The sequence below is a fragment of the Eurypyga helias genome, unplaced genomic scaffold (assembly GCF_000690775.1).
Source record: "Eurypyga helias isolate BGI_N326 unplaced genomic scaffold, ASM69077v1 scaffold11193, whole genome shotgun sequence".
NCBI lineage: Eukaryota > Metazoa > Chordata > Aves > Eurypygiformes > Eurypygidae > Eurypyga > Eurypyga helias.
This window is the reverse complement of record NW_010240578.1, coordinates 24635-39123: the sequence shown is the minus strand read 5'-3', so window position 1 is coordinate 39123 and position 14489 is coordinate 24635. Positions and strand designations below refer to the sequence as shown.

General features: G+C 36.8%; 1 protein-coding gene across 1 annotated transcript in view; it reads left to right on the top strand.

Annotated features, from left to right (window-relative positions):
* Positions 1-14489, top strand: part of LOC104507258 (ephrin type-A receptor 6-like) — a gene marked incomplete at its 3' end in the record, with an annotated part of 73472 nt that overhangs the window by 38249 nt on the left and 20734 nt on the right. Inside the window, exons 7-8 of the mRNA XM_010148481.1 lie at positions 1216-1341; positions 10290-10475. Coding sequence (XP_010146783.1) covers positions 1216-1341; positions 10290-10475 — 312 coding nt within the window. The remainder of the gene's footprint in view (positions 1-1215; positions 1342-10289; positions 10476-14489) is intronic.

Here is a 14489-nt window from a genome sequence, read left to right as displayed (position 1 = left end):
GGGTATATAAACTGCTTTGGCAGTAATGGCTGTTAGTCTTCAGGACTGGCTTTCCCCCGTATCTTTGAGCCCTCACTTCGTGTCTCTATAGATGCCCTTTCAAGTGACCATATTTTCTCTTGTGACTTGCTGTATTTTCCAGGTTTATCAGCTGTACTTAAAGCATTTCTTAAGGATGTGAGCTAAGTGCAGAGACTCCAAGGAGCCTCTTCAGACTAAAATACTAAATAGCATTTGGAAAGGAAATACTTACAATTAAAAAAAAAAAAAAAATTGAATGTATTTTATCTTACCCCAAACAGCATTTTCCTTAAAATTTTGCTAGGACTGTTATTTTTTCCCAGGGAGAAGTTTTCAAAAACTTTATTTTCCTCTTAATTTTTCTGCCTGAAATTCTGTATCTAGGGAGATGCTTGTGTTCAGCTGGCACAGAGACAAAACAGCCTAAGAGTTTGACACTGTCATCACTTAAATACCAAAGACTGAGTTTTTCTGAAGGCCTTTGACTTTTTGTTCCCATGGAACAGGATAAATCCTGGGACCTGTGTAACTGGCAAACATGACAGTAACTAGAGGTGTAAATAACATTCAGAGAACCTAATATCCGTATTTCCTCTCTTCTTTACACTAACTGCTGTTTATCGGTTATCATTGCAAGCTGAAAGGATGTTTGCTGTAACAATGCACTGCAGCAATCCTGAAGAAATATCCAAGCTTTCAGTCACCCAGAACATCTCAGGAGATTTGAGCAGGGTGCAGTGGAACCCTTGGTCACAGTTTCAGCCAGTATTTTGAATGCTTTTGCTAGTGTTGGGTTGGCAGAGGCTTGTGCCCTGTCTATGGAGATTTTACACCCAGCTCTTTAATGTCTCACAAACCTCGCCTAAAAAAACTATTTGAAGGACAAGAGGAATTGCTTAAGCCTGTGCCAAGCCAATCTTTGAAGGCCCTGGTGTTGCCAGCACATGGGAACGACTCGTGTGCATTTTACAGTTGGTTCTGTGAAATCAGTAGCAAGCATTAGTAATTTTGGGTCATTATGCTCTTCCTTTGGGTGCTGGGATTTTAAATGTGTAAATGTGGAAGAGTTAATATATATTATTTCAAATCCTTTCAATTGTCTAGTCAAAAAAAAAAAAAAGGGAGAAAACAATATTGTTACAATGCATGAATATCAAAGAATGCTTAATTCCTAGTATTCTCTCTTTTTTACAGTACCTTTCCCAGGAATCAAAACATACATTGATCCAGACACCTATGAAGACCCATCTCTTGCCGTCCATGAGTTTGCAAAGGAGATAGATCCTTCAAGAATTCGTATTGAGAGAGTTATTGGGGCAGGTAAAAGCACACCCACTTTAAAAAATGTCTAGACATGTATAGGCTGCTTTTCTCAAGTCACCAGGATGATGCTGGTGGTCAGGTAAAGTACAAAATACGGGCATATTTCTCTGATAACACCAGTTCACTCTCAAGGGATGTGTACATGAGGTATCGTATTTGGCTAATGTTCCAAATGTGGGTATATTCAAATAAGGAGTTCTTGAGAGGCAGATTGTCCAAAGTGATAGGTTTATCCCAAACCTTTTTTAAGGCTTTACCAATTTTTTGGATGGTGTTGGGTTTTTTTGGGGGAGGGTTGGATTTCGGAGAGGTTTTTTCTCTGTTCCAAATGCACCCAAAACACTGTGTCACTCAGTGTTTGCCATAGTTAGTGTCACATATTTTCTGTCACTGAGTAGGAGATTAGATCCAAATCTCTTTCTGTGGGGAGATAGAATCAGAATATAGAAGAATGAGCAAAAAATACTCTCAAATAGAGAATAGGAGGTGTACAAGGGAGAAAAGGAGAGGCTGGCTTGGGTCAGTCTTTCCTGTAGCTGTGTGGAGAAGGATCATTGGCAGAGAGGGGAAAGAAGAAGCTCTGATGAGAAGGTGTAGACATCATGACCAGTGATGTGAAGCTGGTAAGCAGGATGAATGGGAAAAATAGCTGCAGTTCTCCTCTTACATCCCTATTTGTTCAATAGTGTGGTGGGAACAGAGAAGATTTACATCTAAACAATTGTTTCAGACCCTGTTCTCACCTGTGGGGTATTTACCTTCAGTTGACAACATCTCATTGAGGATGTAGGCCATTTCACAACTGTTTGAAAATAAGTTTCAGAAGCTCATTCATCCTGTGTGTATATTGGCCTTTTTTTTAAGGGAGATAACATGCCCCTTGCGTTTTCAGGGATCTTACCCTTTGCTAATGTGCTACGTTTATAGGCATGCCTATTCTGTGCCTGAAGTGTTATCCCCTTGTCTTAGCTTTGGTTTAATTGTCAGGTTTTGCTATTCAGAAAAGTGCTGTGCAAGTGTTCCCACGCACTCACTTTTGGAAAGCCTTTTAAGGGATACAGGCTCATGGCTGCTGTCTAGAGTTCACTAGAGGTCCTGGTGGCAGCTCAGTGCTGACAGAAAACAGACCTTTGTGGTTAACACAACAAAAGTGAAATACCTGAAAAGATCAGAGTCTTGTAAAAGCATTTCCTGTAAATTTTGTCCTGGCTCTCTAGGGCAGACAGCGCTTCATTATTGACCAGGCCCTGAGATTGTTGGCTCTCTCTTTCACCCAGCTGTAGTCTACTGAGGACTTAGAGAGACAAGGCTAAAAAAGGGCCCTACAAAGTTACCTAACTAGTGCATGTCACTGCATGGCTTGTGACAAACATCATTCAGAAGGCCCACCAACATTGTTCACAGTTGTAAAAAATTAAAACAAAAAAAACCAGACTTGACAAGGAGAGTCTGACATTCCTGTGATGCATTACATCTTCTGTGTTGTTCCCTGCACGCTGATAGTGGCTGGAGAGCGTTAATTGGTTCTCAGCCCCAACAGGAATGGAAGGTGGGAGAGCTAAGAGTCTGTGTCAGTTGTGATGAACATAGGAACAGAATCCTGAGCTCTAATTCCAGCTCTGAAATTTTACTTTCCTCTGTAAGAGACATTAATGCTATACCTGTCTTCAATTTGCACAATACAGATACTTCTCTGTGTCCTTTTGATACTAGGAGTGGGTTTTTTAAATTGCTGCCTTAAAGGTACTTACAATACTGACTACACAGATGGTTTGGATTCACCTCACTGTAATTTTATTTCAGTAGCAATAATTAGTATGTTCCATATTCCAATGTCCATCTTTGAGCTATCAATTCTGGGCTTTCTTTAGCAGTTCTGTTTTAGTACTAAGTGTTGTGGTTTAGCCCCAGTAAGCAACTGAGCACAACACTGCCACTTGCTACCTCCGTCCTACTCCCCCAGTGGGACTGGGGAGAGAACTGGAGGAAAAAGATGAGAACTTGTGGGTTGAGATAAGAGCAGTTTAATAATTGAAAGTAAGTGAAATAAAATAATTATACTAACATTAATAATAATAATAATGATATGTAATGAAAACTGAAGGAAAACAAAATTGTAAAACTGCTCACCACCAGCCGACCAATTCTCAGCCAGCAATTTTCCCTCCCAGCCAACTCCTCCAACTTACATACTAAGCATGATGTTTGGTGGTATGAAATGCCCCTTTGGTCAGTTTGGTCAGCTGTCCAGGCTGCGTCCCCTCCCAGCCTCTTGTAGAGGAGAAGCTGGGAACATGGGGGAGGCACCAGAAACTGAAACTTGATACCAACATTGCTTAGCAACAGCTAAAAACAATAGTGTGTTATCAATATTCTTCTCAGCACAAATCCAAAACACAGCCTCGTACTAGCTACTGTGAGGAAAATTAATGCTGTCCCAACTAAAACCAGGACACTAAGTAAATGCAAATGGTTTTCTTTTTAACCTTATTTACTTTCTCTAACTTCAAAGCCATCAAGAAAAAATTGCTATCAGAAGGCGTAATGCACTGTGATCATTCTTTTTTATTGTTGTTTCACATATCTTAGATAACCAAGAAATGAGAGGTATTCTTGAGTTCCCTCATGTATTGATATTTTACTATACTGATAGCAATGACAATGTCCCCAGTGTTGCTAAAGTGTGTTTTATGCACTAGAAAATGTCATGCAAATAATATAACAGAAATAAAACCCAGCCTGTTAACAAACAGGGGAGAGAGAGTGTCAGCTTGAAAGTAAGAGATCCTGTTTCACGCTGCAGTCCATATCACTAGAGTACTTGAGTTTAACTGATTGCTTAAGCTAGATAATATGTAGCTGGCACTGTGCACCATTGGAATTATGGGCTTGAGAGAGCCCCCAGAGGGCTGACTTCTGCAGAAAACATTCTATCTGATTTCTTTTATTTCTTCCTTTTCTTCAGACACTCTATAGATATTGATGTCTGAGATTATAACGCATATTGAGCTACATTCTGCACTGGTATAACTGCTGATTTCAAAGGAGTTGAATACGACAGACAAGGATTGCGCTTATTGATTTTAGTTCAGATGAAAATTGTGTCCTTATTCTCAACTTAATTCATTTATGAAAACTCTTTACTCAGCTTCTCTCTCCCTTTTCTTATATGCGTGGGAGTGAATTCTTGCCTGCTTTGACATACTTTATTTTTATAATGTTTATCTTCTAAAATTACTTGGGTAATCTGCCATCTTCAAAGATATTCGCCGAGCAGGACTTGCAAACTGCTTGCAATGAAATTTCAACTCATTTCCGTGCACGCAAGATACAGGTTAAATACCATGCCTGAGGCACGGAGAGTACAGATTCTCACAGAGTTCTTCAATAGCTGCTAGGGGACGTAACACATCATTATAATTCACAGCAGTCCTAAACCTTTCTTTATGCTTTCTCTCTAATTCTGTATTAAACTTTGAAAATGGATATAAAATTAATTCCTTATCATAGGAGAATTACTTTTCAAATATGTTTACAGTTTTCACCATAGTGAAATAAAAAAATATTTTTTTTTTACAAAATGAAACATTAAAATCTTTCATTAATAGATGCATTCCTTAAATTTGTTTTGCCTGAACGTTTTATTTTGATTGATGATTTTTATTTTGAATGTCTATAACTTTAATTTTTTGAAAACTAAGAAATTAAAACTAGAAGTTTTTATTTTGAAAGTGTCGAAGAGGAACATTGCAAATATTTTAAACTTTTTCTAGTATTTATGGTCAAGAAATTTTTGAAACTGATCTGCTCCTGCAGTTTGAAATTTGCTTTATCAATGGAAAAAATCATGTCCGAAAGCTCTTGACAATTCACTATTCACAGTGCAGATGGCTTTGACACTCAAGGCAAGGCTTTTTTCTAACTTCTTTTTCCAGCTTGACCAGCAGGGTACCCAAGTTGTCTTTTGAAGTATTTGGTATTTATAATCTTGGATGATGTGAGTTGGAAATGTACATTATATTATTTGCTGCTAGTGCAACTAGCTGAGGATGATACCATCAAATCAGCAAGTATCTAAAATGGTTGTTTACACATTGGCTGCTTCACATAATGATATTTGCTCATCAGATATTAAAAACAGGTTCAGAGAAGGTGGCAATAAATGGTCAAATTGAAAAAGTAGCAAGACCCTCAAGCAACAACAGCAGATTGGAAAGCAGCATTTAGTCGTTACAAAGATCAAGAGGACACTTATCCTGCAACAAAGACATCATAGCCAAAATAAAAAGAGACTGTCTATACAATCAGTTGTAGATTTAATAAACATTCCTTCTGCAAGTTTCATTAGTTAGACAATAATAGCAAATGCAAAGCAGTAACAAGTTAAGAAAGGATGCTGAGCTCACAACATTATTTTCAGAAAAAATGAATTAGTGCAGTCTCTTGTCAAAATCCTTTCTCAAGTCCTCCTAGTGGACATTTACTGAACTGATGTTTTTGAAAGCAGCCACTACACTCTACAGAGCCAGTTAATTGAAGCTTTGATCCCAGCTCTTGCAGTCTTCCCCTCTGGCATGCTTTTGGTGTTCCAGTACATCTGCAAATTCTGAATCCTTCCTTCTGGTGCTTTGGTGCAGATAAAGCAAGGAAAATGTAGACTTTTCAAAGTCCTTTCTAAATTATTCATGCTTAACTTACTCCATGTGTAGATGCAAGAGGTCTGTATTAAAGTGATGATATCTGCACATAAATCCAGATTCAAGATTGAGATGTACTCAGGTTATTTCCCCTGAGTGGCTTCCCATCATCTCCTACCTTACACCTCGTTCATTTGAGGAAAAAAACCCACTGTTTTGTCGTCCTTTTGATGGAATGAAAGATTATACAGGTGAATAGCTGTTAATAGTCTCTTTTGTTAGCCTTCAAATAACTTCTGGGGATATCTTGGCAAACTGGAAGGTAAAGATGATAGGGGAAACAGTTTACAACCAAAATGGAAATTGCAGGTTGATCAAATATTCATATTAGCAAGCAGATTACAATACGAAAGGCTAAGCAGAACCTATTTGCAAGTGCTTAGCCTATGTTTGTTATGGTAACATCAACCAAATAAACAGTTATTATTGAAGTTCTTATTCTAGCAATAGCTACTGTTTAAATGGTGAAATTGATTAATCCATTCCCTTTTAATTTATCCATTAGTTACAACAAAGTTTTACTGTTGTTTAATTTTATATTGTATATTCTTGGATTCAAAACTCTAAAAAAAAATAGGGGTTTTTTGTCACTAGTTTTAAGTATTCCATGAGATCTCCCATTGGTTCATTACAGCAATCACTGGGTGTCTTTCTGTCACTTCCCACAATTTGCCATCCCTTCATTGCTGTTGATTTCCTTCAGATGGTCCCTTTCAGCCACGTTTCACACTGAGCTTGCCACACCTACTGACGTTTTATCATATTGTTAATTTTTTCCTGTCTGTGACACTTGTTTCTGCCCCATCACTTCTTGCTCTTTGGTTTAAGGCTTCAGCACCTCCTCATGGAAGGAATTCCCAGAGGTACTTTAACCAGTCTGTCTTAAAAGTTACAACTATCCTCTTATTTTCCTTTTTAGAATGTTGAAACTCAAGGAAGAGGCCAACTCTTTGATTTTTCACAGAGAGTACACTATATTCTTTTTATAATCTAAATTTTCTGCCAGCTGTCCCACAGGACTAATGACTAAAACTGGGGAAAACGAGTTGAGCTGTATTTGGTGCTGTGACCTTTCAGTACTATCAACAGCAACTGTCTGTGTTGTAAGGCATTTGTTTTGATCCCATGTAGTAATACCAGACTGCATATCCGAATTTTAAGTGATTGACTGTTCCTGTTTCATTTTAAATAACACATATGTTATGACTGAATAAGAACAGGGATGTGTGGTTTGTACAGGGTAAGTTTCCAGACTGCTCAATTAGCTTTTTGTACAATATACAGTAAGATGTGTGAGGTTTATATCATTAAACCAGGGATTATTTACACTTTATTAAAACTGAACAGACAATGAACTCTTATCTCTTTCTCTAGTTATCACCAGCTTTTTCCCTGGAGCAAGGAAAGATGTCAACTTCATTGACATCTGGCTCTTAGCTTCTACTTATTACACATGCAGTCATGAACTTTTACTGCTGCAGGGTCAACATTTGTCTTGTTTATCTTCCAGCTTGAGCAGTGAGATTTCTTAGATTTTAAAAAACCCTTTTGTTGAATACATTCCCCTTTGACTTTAAAGATATTCAACATTCTTTATCTTAACAAAAGTGCAAAAAAAATACTCCGGGATGAAATCATGTCAAACTTTTTCTTAGTGTAAATAATTCAATGCTTTAAATTCTATCATTGATCTCCATCTAATCTAAACCAGAACTAGTAATTATTACACATATGTGAGGTTTCTAAGTGTATGAACTGTCTGTTCTGTGAGTTGACGATCACTTACTGTCTATTTGACATCACATCACAAAAAAAATGCTGTTAATTCACCAGTTTATCAGTCCCAATATCCAGTGAGAATGGAATCATGCATCCAAAAAAGGGAAAATAAACAGATCAGGGAGAAGACATGACAGTGTACAGATAACAAATCTCGGGATTGTAAGTCCTTCACTTGCCTCTTTCAATTTAAATTCATTTCAAAACTCTTGGTGAACAGCCCCTTACAATCACAGAGGTATGAATGGCATAATTTCTGAAATTCTGAAGTGGTAGTACTCTTGTACAATCTCATAAGAGCATGACAGTTTATTCTATAACCGATGCTTTCCAAATCATTCTCAAAATGAGATTTTGCAGTTTTGCAGATTTATTGATCATTAAATCTCTCTAAAAATGGATATTAAGGCTCTAGTATTTTTGCTTTTCACTGTTTCATCAAGAAATTGAAATTTTTTTCTCATTTTAGGCATTTAAGTTTGAAAAGCCAGTAAGATACAATAAGGTCATGCCTTCAGAGATGCATTCTAGCACTGATGGATGTATCACAGAGCAGAAGATTGATATACTTCAAAACATTCAGGTTTCATGACTTTGTTTTATTTGGACTTTAGAAGTCCAAATAAACTACTACTTTTTCAGTAGCAGTAGTCAGGCAAACAAACTTTTAAGGAAAGTCTAAAGCTAAAGGGGCAAAATCATATAGGAAAATCCCTACCCAACTTCCCCTCTTGTCAAAAGGTTCCCAGAGCATTAGTCTGATGACATATTTTCACACATCTTCAGGGAAGAACATGCTTTGATTTACTTTCAAAATTAAGAAGAAATGAAACAAATGGGGTCGGTTTTGGTAGAAAGATGACGTAGGACACTTCGCTTTTGTTAGCTGTTTAAGAAACTGCTAATTTATTCAGAGGTTTTGTTTGGCATCTGTTAATTGTACTCTTGCACTTGACGATGTCTGTTTTGAAGTGTAAGACAAGCTATAAAATTGTTTTTTTAATCTCTCCACTCTTCCTGGATCTTATTGGCTAATAAAACCTTGTTTTGTTTTAGTGGAAGCGACAGAACCTAATAAAATAAAAGCTGTATGACAATATCCATTCTAATCCTGTAACATCAGGGAGTTATAATTTTCTGAAGTTAAGCTTTTGCCTTTAAGGCCTCTCTCTTCTAGATTCAGTTCAAATCTGAAGACACACTGTTACAGGATAGAGCTCTCTTATTTTGTTTTCTTTTGTTCTGTCCTTAAAGTTTAAGAAAAACTAATTCAGACAGCACTCAATGGAGGTGTGGGTATGAGGGTATGTGTGTGTGTAATAAATTATTTCCTCCAGTTTAATGTATATCTGCTTATGACTCATTTTTCAACAGTTCTGATTCCATAATGACTGGGTTAGAGCATTTAGTTTTGCTATGGAAGTACCCTACACTGAGATGTGCTTTGAAATATTTTTGTGAACATTGTTTTTCACTTACTGAATTATGATGCATTGAAACTGACCTGCAGGCATCCAGAGTATTTTTAGTAGGGGCTTTCAGTAACTTCTGAGTGACTTCAAGATCAAAGGCAAGTTGTTATTTCTGTATAAAGTTAATTAGTAAATGCGTAAAGGGAAAGCGAGGAGGCATGTATTCTTCCTTACATACCCAGGAAAACATCAGGTGGAGCAAGCTGTGAGATTCCTCATTATGCAACTCAGTCCTGATTTGCTGAAACTGTCAGTCTTTGGTTGTCTGAACAAAGAAATATGTAAATAATTTCAAGTAGGTGTGTAAATCCATCTAAATAAATCATGTGCAAATGCTTTTCTGGGGCATAATAGCATGAAGTACATTTTAAATGCTTTCTACAATTGGAGAATAATCAGGTATTCTGTTATTCTCACGGCATTTCTTTTCACATGGGCCTTAGTGCATGACACCCCTTTAGATAGATATTGCTATAAAGAGATATTTTAGGTAGCTATTTGGTCATCATTAGAATTGAAATCTAAGTGTCATTACATTCCTTCCTCATAGCATGCTCAGCTATATAACAGATACGTTGATATTAAAGTTCAGTCTCAAAGTGTCACTAAAGCAGGAGGAACCACACTGTGGACAGCAGATGGTTTGGCTGCTGCAGCGAACATACAAGTCTCCATGATTTCATGGCGTGACACGAAGGAAAGGTGATTGTTGTGAAGTAATGCTGAATATTTTGCTTTTCTGGGATGTAAGAAACTTAGTAACTTGAATACTCCATCTGTTATTTCTCTGTCCACTTCTACAGGGTGTGTGTGCTTCTTGACTATTTTTGCATTCATTTCACTGACAATGACACATAACTCAGCACTATTTAAAAAGACAGTGTTTGACACCTATTCAAGGCTAGTGAAAAATAAGGTGTTTAAGTTCAGCAACACAAACTGTACTGTACTTCTGCAGGCACTGTGACTGATCTAACAAATATTTTATCTATCTAAGGTGAGTTTGGAGAAGTATGCAGCGGACGTCTGAAGACACCAGGAAAAAGAGAGATACCTGTTGCAATTAAAACTCTAAAAGGTGGCTATGTGGACAGGCAGAGAAGAGATTTCCTGAGAGAGGCTAGTATCATGGGACAATTTGACCACCCGAATATAATTCGCCTTGAAGGAGTTGTTACAAAAAGTAAGTTACTATGAATAGCTTTTTGTTGTTTTTCTCGTTCTGTGTCATCTAGTATAAACATTAAGTATTTCTTCCACATTCAATGTGCATTTCAATTCTCAGAAGTTTTCCAAATCATGAAGTGCAGCTGAAAATGCAGAGTTTGGGACCATAGTAGGAAATGCACAGCCTATACATTTTCAATTCAAAATATTTTATTTTTATTTTTTAATTAAAATCCTACTCATTCAAGTAAAGACTTTACTGGTTCTTATGAAATAGCACTGTAGTTTGCTTATAAGGAAGTGGAATACAGGAAACAAAGCCTGAAACATAACTGAGTTGACAATGAAGTCAAATCATCCTGTAAAGTAGCAGCTATAGTCGTCTTTTGCCACAAGCACTAACTCTTTATTTGGTTCTGTGGGTACCAGAAGTGATCAATTTCCTGTTTTAAAGAAGTAAAACGTACATTCTTTTAAACTTACTGTACACTTGGAAGTGATTCTGTAAAATGGCAGAATAATCTATGAAATGTTTTGCCCTTTTTACCTATTGCAGCTGCCAAGAGATAGCCCTTGCCTCTGAAATCTAGAATTTTTAGCAGGGTTATGTTTTTTTCTAGTTATCACTTACATATTAAGTAAAAGTCTTTACATGCATGTAATTTCTTTAATGACAACTTTTTGCAGTAATGAATTGAGAACTCACAGGGTACACTCTTCTCAAAATTAATTGTTGCCTCAACTGAACCATGTTGTTTGCTTAATTGCAGTACTTATGTTTTTCTTTTAAAGATCTAGAGTTTTCTGTATAAAACAATGATGTCTTCTTACCGTCACAGTAAATACAATAAATGTTGTAAATATTTCCTGGTTTCACCTGGTTACTATAACAAAAGCTATGTTTGGAAAACACAGTGCAGTAGAACAAAGATGAAAGTATAGCTTCATGTCATTGGAATCAGATTTCGGTAGGTTTACAGGATGACCTTGTTGAAATCTGTCTCTGTGTTTCTAAATTAAGATTAAGAGATTCTCTTTTTTTTTCCCCTTCACACAGTATTGCCAGGATAACATCATTATTATTTAGGAATACTTGATTACTAAACTAACAAAATACATTACACTGCAGACTTCTGGAAAGATGTAGCTTAGTATCCTCCATTGACTTCCCACTAGTAACTGCTCTGCTGACAACAAACAAGAACAGGAGTTAATACTGTCTGAGCAGCATTTGAGATCGTTGTCAAGAGATGTAAATATGTAGGAACTTAACTGAATTTAGCTCTTTGATTCATAATGAGCAGTGTAGCAGCAATTAAATTCCACCAGTCTTCACCAACATGGGCAGTTTATGAACCAGTATCACAGATACGACTAGGATCCATGTGGTGAATCTATTAGTGTATGTCTCATTTCTGAAAAGGATAATGTCTGTGATTTACAACATTGTTTACATCCAATTAAAAGATGCACAGAGTACAGTATAATGTACTTGGCAGTGTAATCTTTGCCACATTTATAAATTTTCTTTCTGTAATGTGTCATCATCAGTCTGGAGAGAAATAAAGATTTCATCAAGAAAACAGAAACAGATAAATCAATGCTTCAACATTAGAGTATTTGTTCCTGTTCTACAGGAAAAGTGATTATAGACAACTGTAAGTCAAGAAGTCATCATTAGCAGTTCTGCTTTGCTTTAAGGAGTCAACAAACTTTATTATTGTTTTTGGAATGTTTGCTTAGCACGACGTAAAAATAGTATGTGTCATAGTCATAGTCACATTGTCCTGTAAAAATATGCATCTCTCTCAGATATAAAGTAAGAAGAGAAAGTTTAAAAGAAAATAATTTTGTGTCAGGCAAGTTTAAAAAATAAAACAATTATACAGCAATAATTATAGAATTAAAAAGAAACCAAACACATTATCAACAAATTTCACATGAAGGCATGGAAAGTGCAAGTTATATAAAGTGTAAAGGACAAAGTTTTGCAGTACTGCTCTGCTGCAGGGAAGAAGCTAGGAGGCAGGCTGAGCAATGGGTACAAACACTCTGCTACGTTTCTCTTTTATCAATTTATCTTTAGGCTGTTGCCTTGCATTTATCCTGCCCCATCTGTGGGGTTATTATTTAGAGAATAACCTGGCCTCAGCTGGGAGCAGAACAGTTACTTTGCATTTCACTAAATCATAAATCTAGGATTGCACAAGTCAACGCCGGACAAAAAATTTCCTGTATCTAAAAGGTGTGCTGTAAAACTCAGACAGAACCTTGTCCTAGCCAAATTACTTCTGTAATGATAGCATGATTAAAAGGTGGTTTGTGTTAAAACTTGGATTAATAACAGCAGAAACTATTTATCTGATGTGCATTACAGTTCTACTAACCTATGAAGGCACATCAGATGCAGTAAATTTGATTAATAGACGTGTAATGCTGTTCTTAGCACATGCTTTCCTCTTCGTAACCATTAGTCATTAACTGCTAGCAGTTGCTGATATATATTGCATCAGTTTGTAAGCAGTACCTTCCATTACAGTCTCACTGACTATTGAACAAAAAAGAAAAAGGATTTGATTGTAATAAGCAGAAGTGCTCTACCAAGTCAATAGCTATTGACTGCAGCAGTACAAATTCGCCTGTTCATTACAAATGAGAGCTTTTACCTGGTGCTACCAGCTAAGCAGATGTTAACTTTTAAGTGATAGTATTTTCAAAACTGCTATGGAAAATGTACGGTACAGGATGAAAAATGGCCTAAACTAAGCCTGCTCAAAAGTAGGTCTGAAACAGGGTTTTAATCCCCTTTTCTCATTGTTTCATTTCTCATTTGTCCTAGCTGCAATCCCTAATCACAGAGAGCAGTAGGCAGAACAGTTGTTGTAGCAAAAGCTTTCTGTTAGCGGAGAGTTCACTCCAAGGGCAATTGCTGGGCCAAGGCAATGCACTGTAACACAGAATCTGGATCCGATCGTTCGCTTATATTGCTAATCAGAAGTCACAAGGGAAACTTTATTCCTGTTTGGTTTGTCTTAGCAACACTATTCCTTTCATGGTTTTCTATAAAAGGCTCTTTATTGCCCTGCAAATCTATGTGAGATGCTTAGACACTTCATAAAAATATCCATGTTTCCCTTTCAAGTCCTGTTAGCACAGTGATGATTTTGGGACCTCTTCTGGGTGTGTCAGGGCATGCTCAGCTGAGTTGTGTGTCACTGTTTAAGCTGATGCTCTTTCATAAACAGATATAAGAAAAATAAAACTTCTTTCTCCAGCGCAAATGTACGTAACCAACATAAGGATCTGGGCTATATAGAAGTAAGATGCGTCTTCCGCTTCTACATGATGTTGAAGTCTGAGTTGCAGGCTTTCCATGAAGCCTGTAAAGCAACTTAAAGCTATGCTTAAGGCAAACACCTGCCAACATAACAATATCTACAAGAGACGTGAAAAAGTCGTCTCTGACTGCTGTAACTGTACGGGAAGAAATCGTTGGTGTTACACTAGCCAAAGTGGAATCTAGAGTTTAGCTTGATGGTATCTTACACAATAGTTTAAACACAGCCTTGTCAGTACTGTGTATTACTGTCAGTACCAAATACCAATGCATGCAAGGGTTTTATTGTAGTTATAATCTTAGTTTATTCCTCTCCCCCTTGGACTTTACCCCAGATAACTTTCAATTATTAAAATAATTTCTAATAAATTGCTTCCATTTCCGAACTTTCTCTACTGGCGGATTTGCTCCTGTCATGTGTACAAGAGCAATCTATTTAAGGCATTCATTTTCTTTAACAACTTTATGTATGTTTTTGTTCTCCAAAATTATTTTCAAATTAATCACTTCAGAAAAGGAGGGTGAATGAAAACAGCACCTAGGTTTTTGTTTCTCTATAAGCTCACATCCCCATAACACTGAGTCTGGGTTTGGAATGACACGTTCAACTCCCTTATTGTCTCCTCGCTGTTTTGCTTTAGTGGCCTTCAAATTGTGAATACTGTAGCAGTTCTGAAATCTTCAATCAGTCAA